Raw genomic sequence first — 25,267 nt, 5'->3', positions numbered from 1 at the left:
GGGGCAGGTGTTGAGAATGTTATCTGGGATGAGTTTGATCCTGTGACCCCTGAGGACGTGGACAGGATTCTGGGTAGACTGAACGCGACCACTTGTTTATTGGACCCGTGTCCCTCCTGGTTAGTGCTGGCTTCTCGGGAGGTGACACGAGGCTGGTTCCAGGGGATTATAAATGCTTCGTTGGGTGAGGGTGTCTTTCCTGCCGCCTTGAAAGAGGCGGTGGTGAGGCCTCTCCTCAAGAAGCCTTCCCTGGACCCGGCAATGTTGGTAAATTATCGTCCGGTCTCCAACCTTCGTTTTGTGGCGAAGGTTGTTGAGAGTGTGGTCGCGCAACAGCTCCCCCAGCACCTGGATGAAACGACGTATCTGGATCCGTTCCAGTCGGGCTTCAGGCCCGGGTACAGCATGGAAATGGCATTGGTCGCATTGGTTGATGATCTCTGGAGGGCTCGGGACAGGGGGTGCTCCTCTGTCCTGGTCCTGTTAGATCTCTCAGCGGCTTTTGATACCATCGACCATGGTATCATGCTGCACCGGTTAGAAGAGTTATGGGTGGGAAGCACTGTGTTGCGGTGGTTCTCCTCCTTTCTCTCTGACCGGTCGCAGTCTGTGTTGACAGGGGGACAGAGGTCGACCCCAAGGCCCCTCATATGTGGGGTGCCGCAGGGGTCGGTCCTCTCGCCTCTCCTGTTCAACATTTATGTGAAGCCGCTGGGCGAGATCATCCGTGGTTTCGGGGTGGAGTACCATCAGTACGCTGACGACACCCAGCTGTACATCTCCACCCCGGATCACCCCAACAATGCCTTTGAAGTGATATCCCGGTGCCTGGAGGCCATACGGATCTGGATAGGGAGGAACAGGCTCAGGCTCAACCCATCCAAGACCGAGTGGCTGTGGCTTCCGACGTCCCGATATAGTCAGTTGACGCCATCACTGACTATTGGGGGTGAATCATTGGCCCCCACGGAGAGGGCTCGCAACTTGGGCGTCCTCCTGGATTCATGGCTGTCTTTAGAAGAGCACCTGACGGCCGTGACCGGGAGGATTTTTTATCAGGTTCACCTGATTCGCCAGTTGCGTCCCTTTCTGGATCGGGACTCGTTACGCATGGTCACTCATGCCCTCGTCACCTCCCGCCTGGACTATTGTAATGCTCTCTACATGGGGCTCCCCTTGAGGAGCACCCGGAGGCTCCAACTGGTGCAGAGTGCGGCCGCGCGGGTGGTAATGGGAGCATCATGGTGCTCCCATGTGACACCTCTCCTGCGCGAGCTGCACTGGCTCCCGGTGGTCTTCCGGGTGCGCTTCAAGGTTTTGGTTACCACCTTTAAAGCGCTCCATGGCTTAGGACCTAGTTATTTACGGGACCGCCTACTACCACCAATAGCCTCCCACCGGCCAGTACGCTCTCATAGAGAGGGACTCCTCCGGGTGCCGTCAGCCAAACAGTGTCGGCTGGCGGCCCCTAGGGGGAGAGCCTTCTCTGTGGGGGCACCTACCGTCTGGAATGAGCTCCCCGCAGAGATACGGAGGATCCCGGATCTGCGCACCTTCCGCCGCGCTGTGAAGACCTTTTTATTCCATCAAGCGGGCTTGGCCTAATCTCCTCCCTCTTTTAATATGTAAATTTTAATGTGTTTTTAAATTATTGGGGTGTTTTAATCTGTCCGGGCCAAAATGATTTAATTTGATTTTATCTGGTTTTTAAATTTTGTGTATTTATGTATTTTATTGCTTGGCTCTTCACCGCCCTGAGTCCTTCGGGAGTAGGGCGGTATACAAATCAAATAAACCTAAACCTAAACCTAACATTCAGAGAGTGTGAGTCACCCAATACACAAACCACCAATCCACGAAATGGCTCCTCCAACTTTTGCCCCATACAACGCTGCCGCTGAGACGTGGGATGCGTATGAAGAGCGGTTTGAATGTTTTTTAGAAGCCAACGATTTTACTGACCTCTCAAGCAGTAAGAAAAGGGCTCATTTTTAAATGCTTGTGGCCCTGAAGTATTTGCTACTGCCCGAGCGTTACTCGCTCCCCAGCCTGTGCATACTACTTCCTGGGAAGTTTTGAGGCAGAAATTGAGGGCTCACTACGCTCCAACTCTGTCTCGTATAGCCTGTACGTTTAATTTAAGGCAAATACTGCAAGAGGAAGGGGAGCCTGTCAACCGTTATGTCACCCGTCTGCGTACAGCCGCCCTCAACTGCGAGTTTCAGGATTTAGATGACGCTTTGGTCGAACAGTTGGTTTGTGGGGTACGCGACATAAACTTACAGAGGCGTTTGTTAGCGAAAAAACCCCTAGACCTTCAAACGGCCATGGAAGAGGCCCAGGCGGCGGAGATGTCAGATAAATCCGCTGCGGACATCCGTAAGTGCCATTCCTCTGCTAATCAAGCCACGGCTGTCCATAGTGAGGAGGTTGTTTCCGAAGACGATGAAGAAGAGCCGGAGGTCAGTCGTATTAAGACGTTTACTGAAAAAGGTTGGCGGCCAACTGGAAAAAAACCTCCTCCATCCTCCTGCCTCAGCTGCGGCGATCAGCACCCCCGAGCAACTTGTCGGTTCCGTTCAGTGACATGTCGACGTTGTGGCAAACTTGGCCACCTCGCACGTGTCTGCCGCTCGGGTCGCCAGAGGCAATCTACGTTTCGACCAAAAGGTGCTCCAGTCAACAGTGAAGACTGTTTTGCGATATTCTGCGGCCGGCGGGTCACTGAAATAACGACCCACCGTGACTCCACTACACGTTCAAACAAGCTTTTCCTGACTGTGAAGATCGAAGGTGTTCCTTGCAGGATGGAAGTCGACACCGGCTCATCTAAATCCATTGTCTCCTGGACCACCATCAAAGAAATGATGCCTAGCCTGCAGAAAAATCAGCTTCACCCCAGCCCTGTTAAACTTAGAGATTATCAGGGAAACCGGATTCCAATTATTGGGCACGGTCGTTTCCTAGTTGAATATGATAGTTTCACTGGCCGCCTCCCCTTAATCATGGTGGATGGCTCCCTTCCCAGTCTCTTAGGTTTAGATTGGTTTGGATCCCTTGGCCTTGCCATCACAGGCATCCACTCAACAACCTCAGAGAGCGATATCGATATGTTGGCTAGCGAATTCAAAGATGTGTTCAATGATGCTCTGGGTAAATATGTGGGTTCCCCAATTTCACTGAACTTAGACCCGAACGTTGCCCCTATTAGGCTCAAACCCCGGAGAGTACCTTTGGCCCTCCGTCCAAAAGTAGAAGCTGAGTTAGATAAGTTGATTGCCCAGGGAGTTTTAGAACCCACTGACCATTCCCGGTGGGAGAACCCAATAGTCATTCCTATCAAGCCGGATGGGTCGGTCCGCATCTGCGCGGATTTTAAAAGTACGTTGAACCGGGCATTACAAGCCAACCCCTATCCTGTTCCGGTAGTCCAACACTTGCTCCACTCCCTGGGTTCAGGCTCCATTTTTGCTAAGCTTGATCTAGCTCAAGCGTATCAGCAGCTTCCGGTGGATGAGGCCTCAGCTGAGGCCCAAACGATTGTAACCCACCAGGGAGCTTTTAAGTGCAAACGGCTTCAATTTGGTATTAGCATAGCCCCGGGGTTATTTCAAAATTTAATGGAGTGCCTCCTACAAGGACTTCCCGGGGTCGTCCCATATTTTGATGACGTGCTCATCTCCGTGTCTTCGCGGGATGAGCTCGTTGGCCGTGTTAGGGCCGTCCTTCTACGCTTCAGGAAGGCCGGCCTAAAATTGAAGAAATCTAAATGTTTTATTGGTGTGCCACAGGTTGAATTTTTGGGGTATTTAATTGATGCCACAGGTAGCCACCCTACTCCCTAAAAGGTGGCAGCTATAAAAAATGCTGCTGTTCCAACGTGAAAAGCTGACCTGCAAGCATTTCTGGGGCTCCTCAATTTTTATAGCGTATTTTTACCCCATAAAGCCACCTTGGCGGAGCCTCTTCACCGTTTATTGGACAAAAATACGCCATGGTCCTGGGGCGAGGCTGAAAACCGTTCTTTCCGGGCTGTCCAAGACCTACTAACATCCTCTGCTGTCCTGGTACAATATAGTTCTCACCTTGCTCTGGTAATAACAGTGGATGCATCCCCTTTTGGCATTGGTGCCGTCCTTAGCCATAGGTTTCCAAATGGAATAGAAGCACCTACTGCCTATTATTCCCGTACTCTTTCCTCTACGGAACGCAAGTATAGTCAATTAGACAGGGAGGCCCTAGCCGCAGTGGCTTCTGTAAAGAAGTTCCACGATTATATTTATGGCCGCCATTTTGATTTGGTCACTGACCATAAGCCTTTTCTGGGGCTCTTAGCTGGGGACCGTCAGACTCCTTTGATACTTTCCCCCAGGATGTCCTGTTGTACTGAGTTTTTAGCGGCTTATAATTACACCTTAAGATACCGCCCGGGTAAGGAGATCGCGCATGCTGATGCATTGAGCCGCTGTCCGTTGCCCTTGCCCGTGGAGGACCCTGCACTGACCTCTTCTGTCCTCCTTGTAGAGGAGCTGCCCATTCCCTTATCTGCAACCGACGTTGCCGCCCACTCGGCAGTTTCCACATATTTGCTTTCTCAGCACACAACACCTTGTTCAAGCACTAATTGAAGTCCTGCTGAGATGCTGATGGGCCGCCGTTTACGAACAACACTTGACCGTCTGCATCCTTTATACAACTCAGACCGGCCTACAACAGGCTATCTGCCACCTAGGGTGTTTAAAGAAGGGGACCAGGTTTTTGCACGAAACTATGGGGGCGACCCTCGTTGGTTGCCGGGACAGATTATACAAGTAACGGGTCCCTGTTCTTACAAGGTCCTGCTCGTTGATGGCAGAACCTGGCGGAGACACGTGGACCAGTTACAGAAACATGTGTTAGAAAAAAAGCCGGCAGAGGTCGTGAGTCCGTCACCTACAACACCGCTAAGTTCCGTGCCAGGTCCAACGCTAAGTTCACAAGCAAATGAAAACTTAATGCGGGGCGCCGCGAGGAGCCAGCAGTGGCTCAACTTACCTGAGGTCGAGTCCGAGGCTGGGAAGTCTGTTCCATGCTGGAATCAGCTGCACCTGTTATCGAACCTGAACTACGACGGTCCGGACAAACACACAGGCGCCCACCGTACCTTAATGATTACACTTGCGTGATCCAGGAGGGGAGGGGTGTTATATCTAGCAGGGTTTAGTTATAGTTGTAGTGTTGTGATTGGATGAAACCAATGACGTCATGCGCACGGGAGATTCTTTGTTAGCCATTGGCTGGAGCGGTTGAGCTGTTCATATATAAGAGCTGTCAACTGCCATTTTCTAGCTGAGCCGTTACAGTTACAGTTACATGGTGAAGCAATAAAGAGTTACAGTTACGACTTCCGGTTGGTGACCCACGGCAATATGGCGTTGAGTGAGTGACTGCTGCTCCTCAATTCCATCAGTCACCGTGTTTTGGGGACCCCCTGAGGGGCGTGGAGCCCGGAGAGCCCCACGGACGAGAGAGCGAGCCGGGTGAGCGTGAAAGCGGGCGCAAAACGCTGATCGCAAGACCGGGCGGCTCTGTCTAACCCAGCACGCGTGAGTCGGCCAAACTAATGGCTGACGCGAAGCTGTGGTAACCAGCAACCAGATGGAAGCGAGGGAGATCGAATGCTGCAGTGTGGATCGATACACACCTTTCCTGCATTGAGGAGAGAGGACATCAGGAAAGGGGTCGGCGAAATCGGGCGGGAGAGCCTTACAGATGAGAGAAGCGGCGATTGAAAGCTTCCTGTGTATTCTGGCAGAGAGAGAGCCCGACAAGCCGGCATCGAAATAAGAAAGAAAATTGTACTGACAGTGTGCGTGCCAGAGAGGATCGGTGAGAAAATTTAAGACCAGCACTTATTTCCTTTTTTTACTGTGAACACAAGTAGACCCAGCGGAGGCTGAAATTGAGTGGATCGAGTTTGGCTTTCTTTTTTGCACTGAACAGGAAGCTCAGCCATTAGAGTGACTTGACGGAGGAATAGCCTGCCTAGCGGTGGACAGTTTGGTAGTAAGAATACGATAGAGTGCTGAACCTGGAGGACTTATAGAAGATCAGAGACTGGGCAAAAAAGACTATATCCCAAAAAGGAATAATAAGTGTGTGTATATATATATATATATATATATATATATATATATATATATATATATAAAATTAAATTAACAACAACACTTGAACCTTTAGATAATTTGTCTTCAGTATCCTGATTATTAGATCTGTATATACCTTGATAAATTGACTTCCTTTTTTTTTGACTAGATAATATAATACACTCTTAAGTTTTGATATTTTAAATCTTTCTATATATATATTTAACTGTTTAGCATTTATAGTATTTACCAGTATTTTTATAGTATCTAAAATTATAATTATACATTTATAATCGTATTTAAAATTAAGTATTCAAAATTTCTATTTATAGTATTTATAGTATTTTAAGCATTTAAAAAGTATAATATTGAGCCAAATTAATTGCCTTATTGATATATTGATTGTGAACTGCTGATTAATTGATATTTTGATTTGTATAGTATTGAACTGTCTAACTTATATTTACCAAGCCAATTTAACATCAAATATATTTAAATAACATTCTGAGTATAAGATATTGTGAGGAAGAGATTAGAATCATCGTATAGATATTGATATTGATTGCCCACCGGAAAACTAGCTATACTTGTTTACAAATTTAGAAGGAAAAATTAGATATAGTAATATAGATATATAAATATATATTTATATATATATATATATATATATATATAAAAGATAATAGAGGCGCTAAGTGGCGAATGAGAATTTGGAGTAACATCAACAGGATAATTAAAGAGCAAAAGAAAATTTTAAAAGAAATGACAAGCATGGCATCCACTGTGGGGAAAACAGGAAAAAAGACTCCCTCTAACCCCACTATAGCGACAACCTCTCCGGCGACACAAAAATCAACAGAAAGCCTGGCAATGCAAACTCTGCAAGCATCATTAACCCTGATTCAAGAAACGATGATGGCAATGCAGGAAAAATTATTAAATAACCATGTCGAATTAAAATCAGATATACATGCATTGGACCAGAAAATGAATGATATCCAAACATCAATAGTTAATAATGAACTACGAATTCAAAAAGCCGAAACAAGAATAGACCAAACTGAAAAGAAATTAGACATTGTGGATCAAGCACTAACCAGTCAAAATAAAGAGATAGAAGATACAATAATCCAATTGGAGATGGACCGGGCTTCCTTTTATTTGCGATTTCAGAATGTTGTTGAGGACAAAGAGGAAGACCTAGGAGAAAAAATGGCGGAGCTGATAGCCGATGCACTTCACCAAGACAAACAGGCAATAATTAGGGAGCTGGACGACGTATATAGGGTCCAGACTAACTATGCAAGAAGGAACAAGCTTCCTAGAGAAGTTCATATCCGCTTCGCACGGAAAAAAGTTAAAGATATTCTTTATAATATGGCAAGAGACGAACAGATTACATATCGAGGAAAAGAAATAATAATCCTAAAACAGATACCAAGAAGAGTCCGGGAGATGAGGAAGGGATATAGATTTTTGGCTATACAGTTGAACAAAAGAAAGATACTATTCAGGTGGCTTCTCCCAGAAGGGATGCTAATAACCTGGCAAGGAAGAAAAATTAAAATAGAAAATCTGAGTACAGCACAAGACTTCCTTGACCAGCTAAGAGGCGCGGAAGAAGAGCAGGGGAGTAAGGAAGATCTAGAAATAGCAGCAGTGGAGGAGGAAGCCCTACATCAACAGAACACGAACGAGGCAACTGTAGAGGAGAAGACAGAAGAAGAAGGAGAAGCCAAAGAGAAGAAAGCGAGACCAGTAAGGGCCGTAAGAAATAAACAAGAACCAATAATCAGATAGGGGTTTAGAGATGAATGGCTTGAAGTTAATATCCGTAAATGTCGATGGACTAAATGATTACAAAAAGAGGAAAAGAATATTAACAAAACTAGGTAAACAAAATGTTGATATAATGTGTTTACAAGAGGTGCACATAAAAAAAGAAGAAAGTAAATGTTCAGAATATAAAAAATTTGGTCAAACATTTGATTCGCTGGCAGAGAAAAAGAAGAAGGGGGTGGCTATCTACGTAAAAAAAGGAATTGAAGCAGAATTGAAATTTAAAGATACAAAGGGTAGGATCCTTATGATTGAAATTAAGAGAGGGAATTCCAAGGTATTATTAGTGGGCATTTATGCCCCGAATAAAAACAGGGAGAATTCTTTAAGAAACTGCATGAACAATTAGTGAAAATGGCATATACTGAAATTTGTATGATAGGGGATTTTAACGGCATTGTAGATCCGGAGAAGGACCATAAGAGCAATAAAGTTAAAAAAAATAAAAGGACAAACTTACCGAGAGCATTTTTTGAGTTAGTCGATGAATTAGATCTAATTGATATTTGGCGTACCCTGCACCCAAATGACAGGCAATATACCTTCTTTTCAAATGCACAAAAGTCGTGGTCCAGAATTGACATGGCATGGGCCAGTAGAAATTTGGGGTTGGAAATTGAAACTGCAGTAATTAACCCAAACGATTGGGCAGATCATAATCCATTAGAAATCAGATGGAAGTCTCTCCAGAGAAAATACCAACGGAGGTGGAGGTTTAATGCCAAATTACTGGGCGACAAAGACTGTATACAAAAATTCAAAGAAGAAATAAATTTCTTTTTCAAGGAAAATGAAAACAAAGGCACATCCCGCGCAATAGTTTGGGACACAATGAAGGCCTATCTGAGAGGAGTCGTGATTTCATATATGGCACATAAAAATAAAGAAGAAAGGAAGACCGTGGAAGAGTATTTAAATCATATAGGAGAATCAGAAAGAAAACTCCAAGACAATCCAGAAGATGAAGCAGCCAAAGAAAATTGGATGATGTGGAAGCATAAAGTAAATATCATGGAGCAAGAAGAGTTGGCACAAAGAATGAAAAGAACGAAACAATATCTTTTTGAGAATACCAACAAATCGGGGAGGTGGTTGGCCTATAAATTAAAAAAGGAAAATGAAAGGGGAATAATTCATACTTTAGTAGACTCTAAGGGCAAATTATTGATTAACGAGGAAGAAAAACGGGATAGGGTGAGAGAATATTATGAATCCCTATATAAAGAAGAGGAGATATCGGATGACAAAATAGAACAATACTTGATAAAAGCAGAGCTCCCACAAATAACTGATGATGAGAAAGAAATGCTTAACAGAAAGATCACAATTGAAGAATTAAAAATAGCCCTTTCCAAATTGAAAAATAATAAAGCGCCAGGACCTGACGGATTTCCAGGGGAAATATATAAAAAATTAGAAGAAATACTCCAACCGAAATTAGTAGAAATTATTAATGATGCACTGTTAGACCACAAAATTCCAGAGTCATGGAAAGAGGCGCATGTCACACTTGTGCCGAAAGAAGGTGCCGACCCAAAACAAATTCAAAATTACAGACCAATCTCGCTCCTAAATACGGACTACAAATTATTCATGGGCATAATGGCAGAAAGAATGAAAAAGATTTTAAATAATTGGATATATAAAGACCAGAATGGATTCTTACCAGGGAGACAATTTAGGGATAATATGAGATTGTACTAGACACGCTAGAGTATTATGAGGAACACCCTGGAAAACAGATGGCTCTGATTTTTATCGATGCTCAAAAGGCATTTGACAATCTAAATTGGAAATTCATGATTAAACAAATTGAGATGATGAAATTTGGTACAAATTTTGAAATGATGATTAAATCCATTTATAATAACCAAAAGGCGAGTATCTTGGTGAATGGGGATAGGACTAAAACATTCCAAATTAGTAAGGGAGTAAGGCAAGGTTGTCCCCTATCCCCTTTATTGTTCATTCTGGCCCTAGAAGTTCTTCTAAGGAAAATTAGATTTAACGATGAAATAAAAGGATTGCAGATCAGGAAGGAGATTTACAAGACGCAAGCATTTGCGGATGATGTAGCCCTAATCCTTGAAGACCCTATAGAGTCGGGACCTAAAGTATTGGAGGAATTAAGTAAATATGGAGAGGTGGCAGGCTTCATACTGAACAAAACCAAAACCAAAGTATTGATTAAGAACACAACTGAGAGCCAGAAAAACGAGATAGAAGAAGTACTAGGATTACAGGTTGCCAAAAAAATTAAATACCTAGGAATTTGGATTACATCAAGATGTTCGACCTTGAAAGACGATAATTATATTCCCCTAATCAGGAAAATAAAACAAGACCTAGATTGCTGGAAAAAAATAAGACTATCACTTTTGGGCAAGATAGCCACAATTAAGATGAACATTCTCCCCAGAATATTATTTCTATTTCAAAATATACCCATAAATTTAGATAAAAAATTCTTTTTAGAACTAGACAAAATTATTAGAGAATTCATATGGGAGGGGAAAAAACCGAGATTTTCCATTAAAATTTTAAGGGGCAAAAGAGACATAGGTGGATTTGGACTCCCGGACTGGGAAACATACTACAGGTCAGCCAAGCTAGTATGGATAAAAGATTGGATCACCCTGGAAAATAAGAGAATTCTTACCTTAGAAGGCCATGACCTGCAAAAAGGCTGGCACGCCCACATCTGGGAAACGGAGAAGAAAAGGAAGACACATTTTCATAGACACAAAATTAGAGATTCCCTGATACAAACATGGACCCAGATTAGGCAAAAATATTACAAAAAAATCCCAAATTGGCTCTCAACGATGGAGGCCCTGACCCACCCAAATAGGTGGGAGAGGGAGAAAATGGGCAGATATAAAGATATCCTAGACGAAAGAGGGTGGCTTAAACCAAATGATATCTTACGAGAGCAAGGAATAACTTTAGATTGGTGGACTTATGCACAAGTAAAATCCAGATATCAGAAAGACAAAGAACAATATGGTTTAGAACTGGGATCAAACGGACTGGATAAAGTCTTGATGGGAACAAACAAAAAGATTCTGGCAAAACTATACAATTATATATTAAACGATGAAAAGTTCGAAGATGTCACGAAGAATCAAATAATTGCATGGGAGAAAAATATAGGGCGCAATATAAATTTTGGGGAATGGGAGGAGGCATGGAACAGAAATCTTAAATTGACTAGAGCGGTGACATATAAGGAAAACCATTACAAAATGTTTCATAGGTGGTACTTAGCCCCGGCCAGACTAGCGAAGATATATCCCAATATACATCCCAATTGTTGGAAATGTGGCCACGGTCAAGGCACCTTCTTTCACATGTGGTGGACATGCCCGGAAGCAAAAGGATACTGGAATAAAATTAGGAGATGGTTATATGAAATAACTGATGAAGATATTGCATTAACACCAGAGATTTTCCTCCTGGGAATAATAAAGAAGCCATATAGAAAGGAAATGATGCATTTAATGATCCATATAATTACAGCCGCTAGATTGGCATACGCACAGTATTGGAAAGAGAAAATTCAACCACCAGAAGAGCTTACAATTAAGAAAATACTCGAGTGCGCAGAGATGTCTAAATTAACCTATGAATTAAATGATGAAAAGTCAGTTTACTATATGGTGTGGGAAAGGTGGTACAAGTGGTTGCATGATAGAATGAAAGAAAGATCTAAAGGTGTATTAAATAATGGTTAAAAGTGAGTTAAAATGTCACCAAGTATTATCTATGGAAATAGTTAAAACACTGCACATCCGATACAAATTGAAAAGCTATATTATGTATATGTTGTTTTATGTTATTGTTTGAATGTTTGTTTGTTTTTTCTTCTTATTTCTCTTTTGTTTTTGTCCTTTGCTTTTTGTTTTGTTTTTTTAAAAGAAAACCTCAATAAAGTTTAATAAAAAAAATAAAAATAAAGAGTTACAGTTACAATCGTGAGTTGCCTCAGTACATATATTGTGACAATTTAATAGGTGGCATAAGGTATTTTATTGCGGTTAGAGGAATGGAGGACTCTTCTCGTAAAATATCTCTGGACTCTCTCGATTGTATTTATGTCCGATATGCAGTGCAGGTTCCACACAGATGAGCTGTATTTAAGAATTGGTCTAGCAAATGTTTTGTATGCTCTAGTTAGTAGTACAACATTACCAGAGAAGAAGCTATGCAAGATTAGGTTAACAACTCTTAATGCCTTTTTGGAATGTTGTTACAGTGGGCTCGGGCACTTAGATTTTTAGAAATGAGTACTCCAAGGTCCTTGACAGAAGGAGGGTCATCTACAAGGTCATGTCCATCTAATTTGTATTTTATGTTTTGATTTTATTTATTTTTTTGCCAATGTGCAAGACAGAGCATTTGTTGATTGAGATTTGAAGTTGCCATTTGTTAGACCAATCTGATACATAGTCAAGGTCTTTTTGAAGGATAGTTGCATTGTTGGTGGTTGAATAGTGGTTGAAAAAAACTGTTTAAATTCTTGCCGCGGGAATTTCAATACCCAGTTCTTTTACCCAATTCTCTTTCATTACCATTTGTGAATTATTATCAAAGTTAATAATTTTATAAATTTTGCTAACTAATCCCTTTGGCCCAATTTCATCTTTTATTATTCGAAATTTCTAATCAAAATTGGAATATGAACTGGGTTAGCAGAAAAATGAGGACATTATCAATAAGGATTAAAGAACATAATTATAAAGTTATTTGGAAGTGGTATTTGACCCCAATAAGACTTTTTCAAATAATAAAGTGGATAAAATGTGTTGGAGATGTATAGTGGAACTTGGGACATATGTTCATATGTGGTGTAAATGTAATGGGGTTGAACTTTTTTGGTCTAGGATAGAAAATGAAATATTTGAAATGATTAAGAAGAGGGTCAAACTGAAATCGGAAACCATATTATTATTATTATTGAATGAAACAACATTAACAATTGAAGAGAATTGGTGAGGATTTTGGTTATAACGGGGAGAATTATAATTGCTAGATATTGGAAATTAAATGTTGACTTAAAATTAGAAGAATGGTATAATGAAACATGGAAATTTGCATTAAATGATAAATTGACTTGTGATATTAAAATTAGAAGTGGTATATACAAAGAGAATGTTTTTTGGAACACTTGGCAACCATTTGTGGATTCTGCACTTGGGAGATTGGATGAATCGGCGCCAGTACCTTAGCAAAGAGATTTCTGGAAGAATTGAAGACTTTAATTTCCTAAAACTTCCTTTCCATTTGTATAGCACGATGGGGGGGAATTTTTTTTTCTTTACTATTGATTTTTGTATTGTTTTTTCTTCTTTTTTCTGTTATTCTTTAACAATAAAAATACAATAAAAAATGTAAAAAAAAAAAATTCTTGCCGCGGGGCTTTGTTAAATTGCTGGCTCGCCCCGCCCCTCCGCACCACTATTTATTGCCAATAAATAGTGGTGGGCAAGGGGCGGGCGAGCCAGCAATTTAACAAATGGTTCGGTGTTTTTTTGTAATTTTATTGGCCCACGGAGCTTCAGCATAGGCTAATTAGCCCTTGATTAGATCGGCTCCCGACTCTCAGCTGATTTGCTCTCAGCTGTTTTGCTCATGGCTCTGCTGCTTGCTGGAGAGATTTTTTCCCCCTAGCTATGCTGAAAAACGAAACTGAAAGTAAAGCAGGCTTTGCTGTTGCTGCAATTGGAAAATTAGGCAGGCAGATTTCTTTTCTTTTTCCTCACCAAAAAAGGTAGGTGCAAACAATGGGAAATTTAGGGAAAAAGAGGAGAGTTCAAGATTTTAAAACACAAAAGAAAAAAAGCTCTCTTTAACTAGGGAATTATAATAATTGAGATACTATTAATTATATATTGTGCTGAAAGCAGAAATGGTTAAGTTGTGGTTTGGAGGAATATATGGGGGAAATATTTGGTCTATTATTATTGGTAAATATAATTAATTGATTTGTAAGAAATTGGATTGCATGGAAATAATTGGAATATTCATGTTCATATTGATTAATATACAAAAAAGGTAGTTATATAACTAATTGATTTATATTAAAATATTGAATTTATATTAAACTGTAATATTACATAATTAACCAATGTGAGGATGGATATAAAAATAGATGACAATGGGAAGGGGTATAATATAGAATAGAAGGGAAAAATTGAATTTGATTAAGATTAGAGATGAGGATGAAGGGTAATATTGTTTTTTTACAAAAATAGATGAGGAATAAATATGGCAAAAAGGAAATATAGAAATTGTAAATTGAATTGAAATGACTAAACACTGTTTAAATTTGTGAACTCTGTTCAAAGAAAATACATTGTATGTTTGTACGTGTGTTTCTAATTACTGTTATTTATTTATATTTGTTCTCTTTTATTCTTTAAAGTTTAACAATTCATTCTTTATCTTAATATCTTTATATTTGTTTGGGGTTGGCTTTCTTCCCTTTCATCTTTTTTATTGTACAGCAATCTTTCTCCTCAAACCTACCACCTCTCTCTTTTCTTTCCTTCTTACTTTCTCTCCTCCCCCTCTTCTTCTCCTCCCTACTTCCTCTTCCTTTCTCCTTCTCCTCCTCTCTTCCTCCCTCTCTTACCCTCACTCCTACTCTAATTTCCCTTCCCTTCCTTCATCCCTCTCTATTGCTGTATCCTTTTATGCATATGGACTACTCAGAGGGCTGAAAAAGTTATTTCTGACTGGTCCTCGCACTTTTGACCAGTCCTTGAACTTACGACTGTCCTCACATTTTACGTTTTTGCCCTATCTTGTCACCATGGTGAAGAGAAACAGATGTGAAATGAGTGACATGGTTGTTAAGAATGCTACAATGGGCATAAATGAAGACCAGTCATAAGTGCGAAGACCTGTCAAAAGTGGGAGGACCTGTCAGAAATCACTTTTTTCAGCCCTCTGGGTAGTCCTTTTGTGCATATGGACTACTCAGAGGGCTGAAAAAGTTATTTTTGACTGGTCCTCACACTTTTGACCAGTCCTCGAATTTACGACTATCCTCACATTTTACGTTTTTTGCCCTATCTTATCACCATGGTGAAAAGAAGCAGTTGTGAAATGAGTGACATGGTTGTTAAGAATGCTGCACGGGCATAAATGTGAGGATGGTCATAAGTGTGAGGACCAGTCAAAAGTGTGAGGACCTGTCAGAAATGACTTTTTTCAGCCCTCTGAGTAGTCCCTATACACATAGCCATGGCCACCCGGTCACATGACCAGCTAGCCACGCCCATCTAGTCACATGACCTCCAAGCCAGGCCCACAAAATAAGCCACGCCCACAGAACTGGTAGTAAAAAAATTTAGAACCCACCCCTGGTTGGGGGTCACCCCAACATGAGGAACTGTAGTAAAGGGTCACGGCATTAGGAAGGTTGAGAACCACTGATGTACAGGATTTGATAGAGCACTTCCTATTTTGACCACTTGTTGTCTGTTTGACAGGAAGGCAGCTATCCATTTATGTTGGAGTCCAGAAATGCCATAGGATTTTAGTTTTAGAAGTAATTTGTCGTGTACCACTGAATCAAAAGCTTTACAGAAGTCTATGTAAACTGCATCTATTGCTTTGCCCTAGTCGAGATGTGTAGTCCATATGTTTTGCAATGTAGTAGTTGTAGATTACAGGATAATTTTTTTCTGAAACCAAATTGCTTGTTAGAAAGTAAGTTGTTTGTCTCTAGTGGAGGGTAATAGATTGGTTAACGATTGATTCCATGACTTTGCAGGTGACGCAACATAAAGAGATTGGTCTGTAATTTTCAACTAGGCTAGGGTCTCCCTTTTTGAAGATAGGGATGACCCTGGCTTGTGACCATTGGTAGGGCAAGGTACTGGTACTGAAATTTTTTTCAAAAATTACGCTTAGAGATTCTGCAATTGCAGTGGAAAGCTTTTTTAAGAAGTATGCACATAGTCCATCAGGTCCAATAGATAGAGAAGGTTTTAGATTGCGTAGTGCCTTTTCAACATTGTCTTCTGTAAAATCAATATGTATAAGATCATCGTAATCGTTGTAATTGTCTGTAGTATGACTGGGAAATATTGGGTATGTGTTGTTGCTGTTTACAAAGACTGAGCCGAAGAATGTGTTAAAGAGATTGGCTTTAACGGTTTCATCAATACAATCTTCATTGTTTGGTCCTTTTAGGGGTGGGATAGATCTTGAGTCTTTAAGTTTGTTGTTTACAAAATGATAGAAGGCACGGGTGGATTTTGTGCGTAGAAGGTTTTCTTCTTGCTTGATGTGATAATCGATGCATTCAGTCTTTATTAGTTGGCATAAGTTTTTGTAGTAGTTTTTGAAGTTAGCTACATAGTTTGTTTTGTTTTCTCGCCAAAGAGATTTTTTTCTGGATTGTAATTTCCTTATTGTCATTGGTAGTTTATTTTTTCTGGTTTTGTGGGGTATTAGTGGTATGTAAAGTTTAATGATTCTTTTGACTTTGCGCAAGAAAATGTTGTAATGGTCGTCAGCAATATTACAGCCAGAGAATAGATTTTGCTAATCAAGACATGAGAGTTCATTGTCTATGAGATCATAGTTGGCTTTTTTAAAGTTAACCAGGAATCCCATCATTATGATTATTTTTGAGAGGGTGTAGGTTGAGACAAAAGTCAATCATGCTGTGGTCGCTGTTGGAGAATGGTTCTTTTATTTGTAGTCCATAAATTGAATTTATGGACTATTATTGAATTTATGGACAGTGTTGTGTGTATAGGTTCAGTTGTACATTCATTCATTCAATTAATAAGTGGTAAGTTAAGGTCACCAAGAAAGATTATTGGATGTGGGCAGGAGGCTTTTACTTATACAGTACTGTTATGGTTGTAATATAGTAATGATGGTTTCACGTCCTTTTCTCCCTATACATGGATCACTGCACATTCTTATAACCCTGAGTAAAATTAAGAGTATGATCAATTGTGATGATTCACCTGGGAATATAAGGCTCCGCTGGAGGTGGTGGTATGTAGAGGTCCTGGAGGGCTGAGCTGTCTCTTTTAGTAGGTGTGCTGACAGTACTGGATGGTGTTGCCATACTGCTTGTAGGACTTCTAGATACAAGTGGCTGGTTAAAACAAAACAAAATGATTTAAAGTCATATCTAGTTACTTTTTTATGTTACAATAAATTAAGCATATATAATCTATATATTGGAAAAGGTGATGTTAATAAATTAAGAAACATCAGATTCAGCTTAATTGGGGAGAACTTTTCAATATTGTACATTTTGAACTGCTGACATTTATATGTTGCAGATTTCCTGTACTGGAGCATATGCTCTTCATGCCTTAAAATCAAATCCAATATAAATTGATCTGTAAGTACTCCCAACATGACATATTTTGATTTTTTGACTTAACAGAAATCACATAAATTACATTTTGGCAGATTTACCAAGCAATCTTGCTCAAATTTCACTTCTTTAATTATTACCATATTTTAATTCCAATAATCTACATAGCTGGCTAATCAAAGTGCTTGCTTTTGGGGAATATATTATTATCTCCAGCTGTTATAATACAAATATCATTTTAAGATAATGATTTTGTTACATGTGAGCAGATACTGATTTTATGATTGCTAGATATTCATGTAATCAGAGAAGCCATTTAAGAAAATATTTATTGTGATTTTCTGAACAACAGTATACAAATGGATAAATGTATTGAAAGACAAGAGAACACAAATATTACATTTTGGAAACTGTCAGTAGAAGAATTGTGAACCCAGCTTTCAGAAATAGAAAGCATAGATTGGGGTGTCAAACTCGATTTCATTGAGGGCTGCATCAGGGTTGTGTTTGACCTCAGGGGGCCAGAGTGGGCATGGCCAGGGTGGCTGTGGCCAGCTCGACATCACTTGTGTCAGAGAGCACCTGTAGTGGCCAAGTGCTAAGGCAAGACTTCCCTCAGACCCTCCCTTCCTCTCATTATAATCTCCTTCCTTCCTTCCTTCCTTCCTTCCTTCCTTCCTTCCTTCCTTCCTTCCTTCCTTCCTTCCTTCCTTCCTTCCTTCCTTCCTTTTTTCCTTTTCTTCTTTCTCCTTCCCTCTTCATTCTCTTTTCTTTCTTCTCCTTTCCTTCTTTTTCCTTCCTTGCTCTCTTCCCATCTTTCCTTTTTGTTTGTCTTTCCTCTTTCCCTTTCTCCTTTCTTGTCCCTTCTTGGGTGCTCAAATGCAAAAGAGGAAACATTTCTCCTTTTCTTTTGTTTTGCTTTTAGTTTGTTTTGCTAACCCTCTGCCAGTGAAAAAGGAGTCTTGGGGGACCACACACAGCTCCCCCGGCCCCCATTTTCATCCACGATGGCTTCCTGCAGCCCTTTGCCAGTGAAAACAGAGCCCGGGGGGGGGAAGCCCCATTTTTACTGGCAGAGACACCACAGGCTGGCCCTTCACTGTTTCCACGGCAGCCCCGCAGGCCATATCTAAGCACCCTGTGGGCCAGATCCAGCCTGCGGGCCTTGAGTTTAACACCCCTGCATAGATGAATGCAAACCAGGCTTCATCAATTTAGAGTTCTCAAAATATATTATTTTGGGGCTACAACTCACATTATTTCCCAGTAAGTTAACCTCATAAAATTTAGGAAAGCTTACATTGTAAGAACTAAGAAAATTTATTTGCTTCATGCTATTGTGATTTTCAATAAAGAAAAGTCAGGTCTCATTTTCCAAATATTATCATTATACTTTTGCAGCAGATATACTAGTTGTCCAAAGTTTAAAGTTGAATCCAAAAATTAAAGTATAAAACCTGCCTTATCTTGTAGAATAGATTTGAATATAGTATTGTGAAATGTAATGTAGCGGAGACACACGCACAAATGGAATAGATATATATCAATATGAATATAATAATGTACATCAATAATCTAAAGAAGAAAATAGAGCTTCCCCTGTATACTTCATTTGGCTAAATAGAGAAACACTTGAAATACTTACTAAAATATATTATTCTATGCACCAGACAAATAAATATCAGCACTAAAAATATTTTGTTCTGATGAATAAGAAGAGAGAAAAATCTCAATCAAAAAGCATTAAATTCCTCTTGATTCTTAAACATTTTAATTGGAGAGTACATAATTAACAGCCATATAATGCTATCTATCATAAATTATTATCATTAAACAGGAGGGGAATTTATTAATGTGCTTCTGCATTGTGATTAAAACCACTTTAAGATACATGAGCAATATGTGGAAGATATTAGAATTAGCCTAAATTTGTAAATTTTTTGAATTTTGGGGGGTTTCATTTGTTTTCATCATTATGAATAGTTATAACATATAAAATTACATAAGCATTTGAGCAATCTTTTTAGAAAGACTTCAGGTTAGGAGAAGATTCTTTTCAACAGCCAGAGTATGACAAAATGGATTAGTCTTCTAGCTTCTTTTGCAGAAACTTAGATGAATCAGCCTTGGTAGTACAGTGGTTTAATGCACCCTGTTATTAACACAGCTGCCTGCAATTACCGCAGGTTCGAATCTTACCAGGCTCAAGGTTGACTCAGCCTTCCATCCTTTCTAAGGTAGGTTAAATGAGGACCCAGTTTGTGGGGGCAATAAGCTGACTTTGTATAAATATACAAAAGTATGAAGGCTATTGCTTAACGCATTGTAAGCCGCCCTGAGTCTCCGGAGAAGGGCGGCATATAAATCAAATTAAAAAAAAAAAATGCCCCCCCCCCAAAAAAACCTGTTGACTGGGCTTCTAGCAAATGTATTGTATATATTGTAGTTAGTCATTAGGATTAAGGTTAGAGTTACAGCTTCACACTTTCCACCTCAAGTAATTAAAAAGGTTTAAAAGCAAGTCAATGACAGATGGAGCTTATAAATTAAATTTATACTAACAAAGCACTGATTTAAGCACTGTAGGTTAATATTAGAATAATTTAAATATTTGAACATTTTCAATCTTAGCCTATCTTTCCAATAATCAAAACAGGAGTTGACTGAAGCTGAAATCAGTATATTACCACCCAGACAAACTTCAAATGGGAACTATCAGACTAGGTAGAGAAAATGTGTTCTTTACACCATTTGAGCCTCAAGAGCCTTGGTACTACAGTGGTTTAAAGCACCTGTTATTAACACAGCTGCCTGCAATTTACTGCTGGTTCGAATCTCTCCAAGGCTCAAGGTTGACTCAGCCTTCCATCCTTTCTAAGGTAGGTTAAATGAGGACCCAGTTTGTGGGGGCAATAAGCTGACTTTGTATAAATATACAAAAGTATGAAGGCTATTGCTTAACGCACTGTAAGCCGCCCTGAGTCTCCGGAGAAGGGCGGCATATAAATCAAATAAAAAAAAAAAAAAATAACAATGATGTCTCCAGGAGCACCCCCAAAGTTGAGCCCCAATCCTTTTGGGAACATACTAGACCAGTGATGGCTAACCTTTTTGCCATCGCGTGCCAAAAGCGGGGGGAGCGCAGAGGTGTCACACGTGCATGTGCCCACACCCATAATTCAGTGCATCCCACCCCACCGTGCATGTGACCCCCCCGCGCTCTCCCTGCTATTGGCACGTGATGGCACAGTGGGACCGGAAAGCCCATTTTTCACCTCCCCAGGCTCCAGAGCCTTTCTAGGAGCCTGGGAAGGGCAAAAACCCTTCCCCAACACCCCCCCCCGGAGGCCCTCCGGAGGCCGGAAACGGCCCATTTCCTGACTTCCGGTGGGCCCAGAAGGCCCGAAAATCAGCTGGCCTGCATGCGCATGTGCGCTGGAGCTGAGCTAGGGCAACGCTCGCGTGCCCACAGATATGGCTCCGCGTGCCATAGGTTCGCCATCATGGTACTAGACCCTATTCCATAGACAGATAAACTGCTCTTCAACATTATTTCCATCTTGTCTTACATTTTTAACTTGCTTCTATAAACATTAACTGTCCATTCTGGTGACAGAAAGAAGAGATAAAACTGATTGTCATCTAATATGAATTAGTCTGCAACTGGCAGGTAATTTATCACTGTACTTTTCAAGTAATTACTTTTCAAGTAATAGTAAATGATTTTACAACAAATTTTCCTCATTTTTCCTGTAGCAACCCACTATGCAGATACAGGTAGCCCTCAATTTATGACCACAATTGAACCCACAATTTATGTTGTTAAGTGAGGCATTTGTTAAGTGAATTTTGCCCCATTTTACAACTTTTCTTGCCACAGTTGTTAAGTGAGTCATTGCAGTTGATAGGTTAGTAATCCAGTTGTTAAGTGACTTTGGCTTGCCCATTGACTTTGCTTGTCAGACAGTCACAAAAGTGATCATGAATTAATTAGGGCATCTTTCGGAAACTTGACAATACCTTTTGACACAGCAAGGGTCATAAATATGAACCAGTTGCCAAGCATCTGAATTCTGATCACATGATCAAAATGTGGGGATGCTGCAAAGATCGTAACTATGAAAAACAGTCATAGGTCACAGTTTTCAGTGCTATTGTAACTTTGAATGGTCACTAAATGAACTGTTGTAAGTCGAGAACTACTTGTAGTTCTTGACTTATGAGCCAACTGGGACTGGAATTGCTTTCACTAAAGATGTGCTCATTAAATGAGTCGCACCAATTTTACAATATATTTTGCCTTCGTTATTAAGCAAATCTGGCTTCTCCTATTACTTGGCTTGTTTGAAGCCCCCTGGGATGGTGATCATTTGACCCAGCTACAATTATTTTAAACTATTGTAAATTTATGTCCCCCTTCATGGATTAGTGCCTTGTCATGGCGAAGGGGCTTGCGTAGCTCAATGAAGCTATGAGCTATGCCGTGCAAGGCCACCCAAGGCAGACAAGTCATAGCAGAAAGTTCTGACAAAATGTGATCCACTGGAGAAGGAAATGGCAACCCACTCCAGTATCTTTGCCATGAAAACCCCAAGTACCAAAAGGAAAAAAGATATGACGCTGGAAGATGAGCCCCTCAGGTTGGAAGGTGTCCAATATGCTACTGGGGAAGAGCAGAGGGCTAGTACTAGTAGCTCCAGAAAGAGTGAAGTGACTGGCCCAAAGCCGAAAGGACACTCAGCTGTGGATGCATCTGGTGGTGAAATGAAAGTCTGATGCTGTAAAGATTTTTTCTCCATAGGAACCTGGAATGTAAGATCCATGAATCAAGGCAAACTGGACGTGCTCAAAAGAGATGACAAGACTGAACATCGACATCTTAGGAATCACTAAAATGGACAGGAATGGGTGAATTTAATTCAGATGACCATCAGGTATACTACTGCGGGCAAGAATCTCTCAGAAGAAATGGAGTAGCCTTCATAATCAATAAAAGAGTAGGAAAAGCAATACTGGGATACAATCCCCAAAATGACAGAATGATCTCAGTTTGAATCCAAGGCAAACCATTCAATACCACAGTAATCCAAGTCTATGCCCCAACCACTGGTGTTGAAGAGGATGAAATTGATTGGTTCTATGAAGCCCTACAGCACCTTATAGAATTAACACCAAAAAATGATGTCCTTATCATCATGGGGGATTGGAATGCTAAAGTAGGAAGCCAAAAGATAACCGGAATAACAGGCAAGTTTGGCCTTGGAGTACAAAATGAAGCAGAGCACAGGTTGATATAATTTTGTCAAGAAAATACGATGGTCATAGCAAACACTCTTTTCCAACAACCCAAGAGACGACTCCACATGGACATCACCAGACGGTCAACACAGAAATCAGATTGACTATGTGCTCTGCAACCAAAGATGGAGAAGTCCTATACCAGGAGTCCTCAAACTTTTTGAACAGGGGGCCACTTCAGGGTCCCTCAGACTGTTGGGGGCCCGGACTGGCTAGGTGGATGTAGCTGGGGGCCCCATGTGGCTGGGTGGGTGTGGCTTGGTGGCCATGTGACTAGGTGGGCATGGCTAGATGGTCATGTGACTGGGTGGGTGTAGCTGGGTGGGCAGTCCATTTTGCCAATTTAGCAGTCCATTAAATAATACAAGTGAAACTTTAATTTGTTTTCCTCCTTTGTTTTATTTGCTTTTGTTTGACTTTTCTTTTTACTAGATTATTTTTTAAATTGTTTACAAGTCTAGTAGTCCACTTCAAAAAACTCAGTTTTGCAGCAATTCTTCTCAGCCCCAAGGAGGTTACAATCCACATCCATCCATCTCTCTCTCTCTCTCCCACTCCCTCTCCCTCCCTCCCCCCCTCTCTCTCTCTTCTAGAAGAGCAAATGGGGGTGGGGAAGACAAACCTTGCTGAATCCCATTCCATTCGCTCTCTCTCTCCCATCTCTCTGTCAGGAAAGAAACGTCTCCTACAAGAGCAAATGGGGGTGGGGAAGAGAAATCTTGCTCCATTCCATTCCATTCCATTCCATTCGCTCCCTCCCTCCCATCTCTCTGTCAGGAAAGAGACGGCTCCTACAAGAGCAAATGGGGGTGGGGAAGTTGCTGAATCCCATTCCATTCGCATCGCGGCAATCTCAATCTGCTTTTGGAATCTTGCTGGCCGGAGCTTCCTCCGCACCTGCCGAACCCGCACAACAGGCTCGGGCAAAGGCTCTGCACATCTGGCAGGCAGAATCAGACCAGGCAGGGATCGCTTGGAGTGGATATAGCAAGGAAGCCCCAAGATGGGGGCTTAGTAGCACTGATCTGCTGGCTAGCCAGCCCTTCCTGCCTCCCTGTTCAGTGGCGGAGATGGCTGTCCTTCAGGTAGCCGAGTGGGAGAAAGACGGGCAGCCAAGTGGCGGGGGGGAGAAGGCGGCGGCTGTTGCTGCATCCACTCCCTAGCTTGCTTGCCTCTCACCAGTCCCACTTTGTCAACAGGCGCATGTGCTCGGAATGGAGATTCAGCGGGGTGGGGGTGGGGTGAGGCTGCAAGGCAGAAGGCTGCCTTAAGTCCATGGAAGGGACTGCAGCCTTGGGGCTCTGTCTGAAGGAGCTACATCACTCGGGCAGCGCCCCGAAAACGCTGTGGAGCTGCTGCCTCCCAGGACAGGGCAAGGCACAGCTCTCCCTGCTGAACAGCCCCAGTGAAGGAGGCACATCATCGGTGGTCTCTACCCCTGGCAGCTCCTGGATGGCAACTCTGCCTCACTCGGCAGACCCATGCAGCTTGAAGGAGGCGAAGAGGCCAGTTAGAAAGGCGCGTTCCTCTCACGCACCACCAAGGCTGTCAGCAGCTTGCGCAGGTCCATTAGACTGCAGCCACCGCGAGTGGGGAAAGCCAGATCCCCATCAGAGCCCTGGCTGCCCAGGCCCAGCAGAGATGGGGGGGGGAGTAACGTAATTCCGGCTGGGCTTGGGCGGCCATAGCGCCGATGGGGATCGTGCTTTCCCCACTCATGGCTGGAGCCTAATGGACCTGCGTAAGCTGCTGACAGCCTCGGTGGTGTGCGAGAGGAGCGCGCTTTTCTAATTGGCCTCTTCGCCTCCTTCAGGCTGCACGTGTAGCCAGGTTTGAGTGGGTGAGTTGGCAGGGCACTATCCAAACCGGTGCCTGAGGCTCAAAGGCCATCTTCCTGGAGCCTTGGGGTGAGCGCCGCTTCCTACCCCCTCCCCCCTCCCGACGCTTCAGGGAAGCCCGGCCAGGCACCGTGTGTTCTGTCTGGTAGCAGACAGGGAAATGCCGGGCTTTCCCCCATTTCCTGCAGCATCTGCTGGCAAAGCTCCCCTCTCGTGCACCCACTGCTGCAATTGGGTGTGCGAGGGGAACACGCTTCATGCACAGGCCAAGGGCAAGACCTGCAAGGGGAACAAGGAGATGACCAGCGGTCACCTGATCTCCAACTGCAAGCCAAAAGAGATGGGAGGGAGTAGGCAGCAGCCGCCCTACACACTCCTCACCTTGTCTTCCCCAGCAATGGGAGCAGTAGCCGAAGACAGAGGCGCAGGGGAGAGGAATGCAGTCCCGTGGGCTGGATTCCTCAGACAACCACGTGCCTTGTCCCAGCCACATGGGATGGAGCAGGCATGTGATCTATATCACGTGCCTCACCTACCCCTGCCCCTCTGCCTGCTGCCGATGCAAGTGCTGCCCCCACCTTGCTTGTTTCTTGGAGGGCCAGCTGCGGAGTCCCTGCTTCCAGACAGGGACTTTGCAGTCCCTGGCTGTCCCCCAGACCCTCTGGCAGCTGTAGCAGGTGAGGCACCTCTTCCCCGGGCCCCCCTCAGCCAGGAAAAGCCAGCCATGCGAGCAGTGGGTGGGAGTGGTGGGCAGGGGGCAGGGGGCAGGGCAGGGGGCGGGGCTGAATCCCACCACTGCGCAAGCCAGATAC

The 25,267-nt window shown here is 42.4% G+C and overlaps 1 protein-coding gene across 5 annotated transcripts in view; it reads right to left on the bottom strand.

Moving 5' to 3' along the window:
• Positions 1-25,267, bottom strand: part of CNKSR2 (connector enhancer of kinase suppressor of Ras 2) — a 452,425-nt gene that overhangs the window by 190,371 nt on the left and 236,787 nt on the right. For all 5 annotated transcript variants that reach the window (XM_060686726.2, XM_087871349.1, XM_060686725.2 and 2 more), the window contains one exon: positions 16,958-17,091. In XM_060686726.2, the coding sequence (XP_060542709.1) occupies positions 16,958-17,091 (134 nt within the window). The remainder of the gene's footprint in view (positions 1-16,957; positions 17,092-25,267) is intronic.

The sequence above is a fragment of the Pantherophis guttatus genome, chromosome 5 (genome assembly GCF_059756535.1).
Source record: "Pantherophis guttatus breed Tessera chromosome 5, ASM5975653v1, whole genome shotgun sequence".
In the NCBI taxonomy this organism is placed as follows: Eukaryota; Metazoa; Chordata; class Lepidosauria; order Squamata; family Colubridae; genus Pantherophis; species Pantherophis guttatus.
The sequence above is the reverse complement of the archived record's forward strand: the minus strand, read 5'-3'. Positions and strand labels throughout refer to the sequence as shown.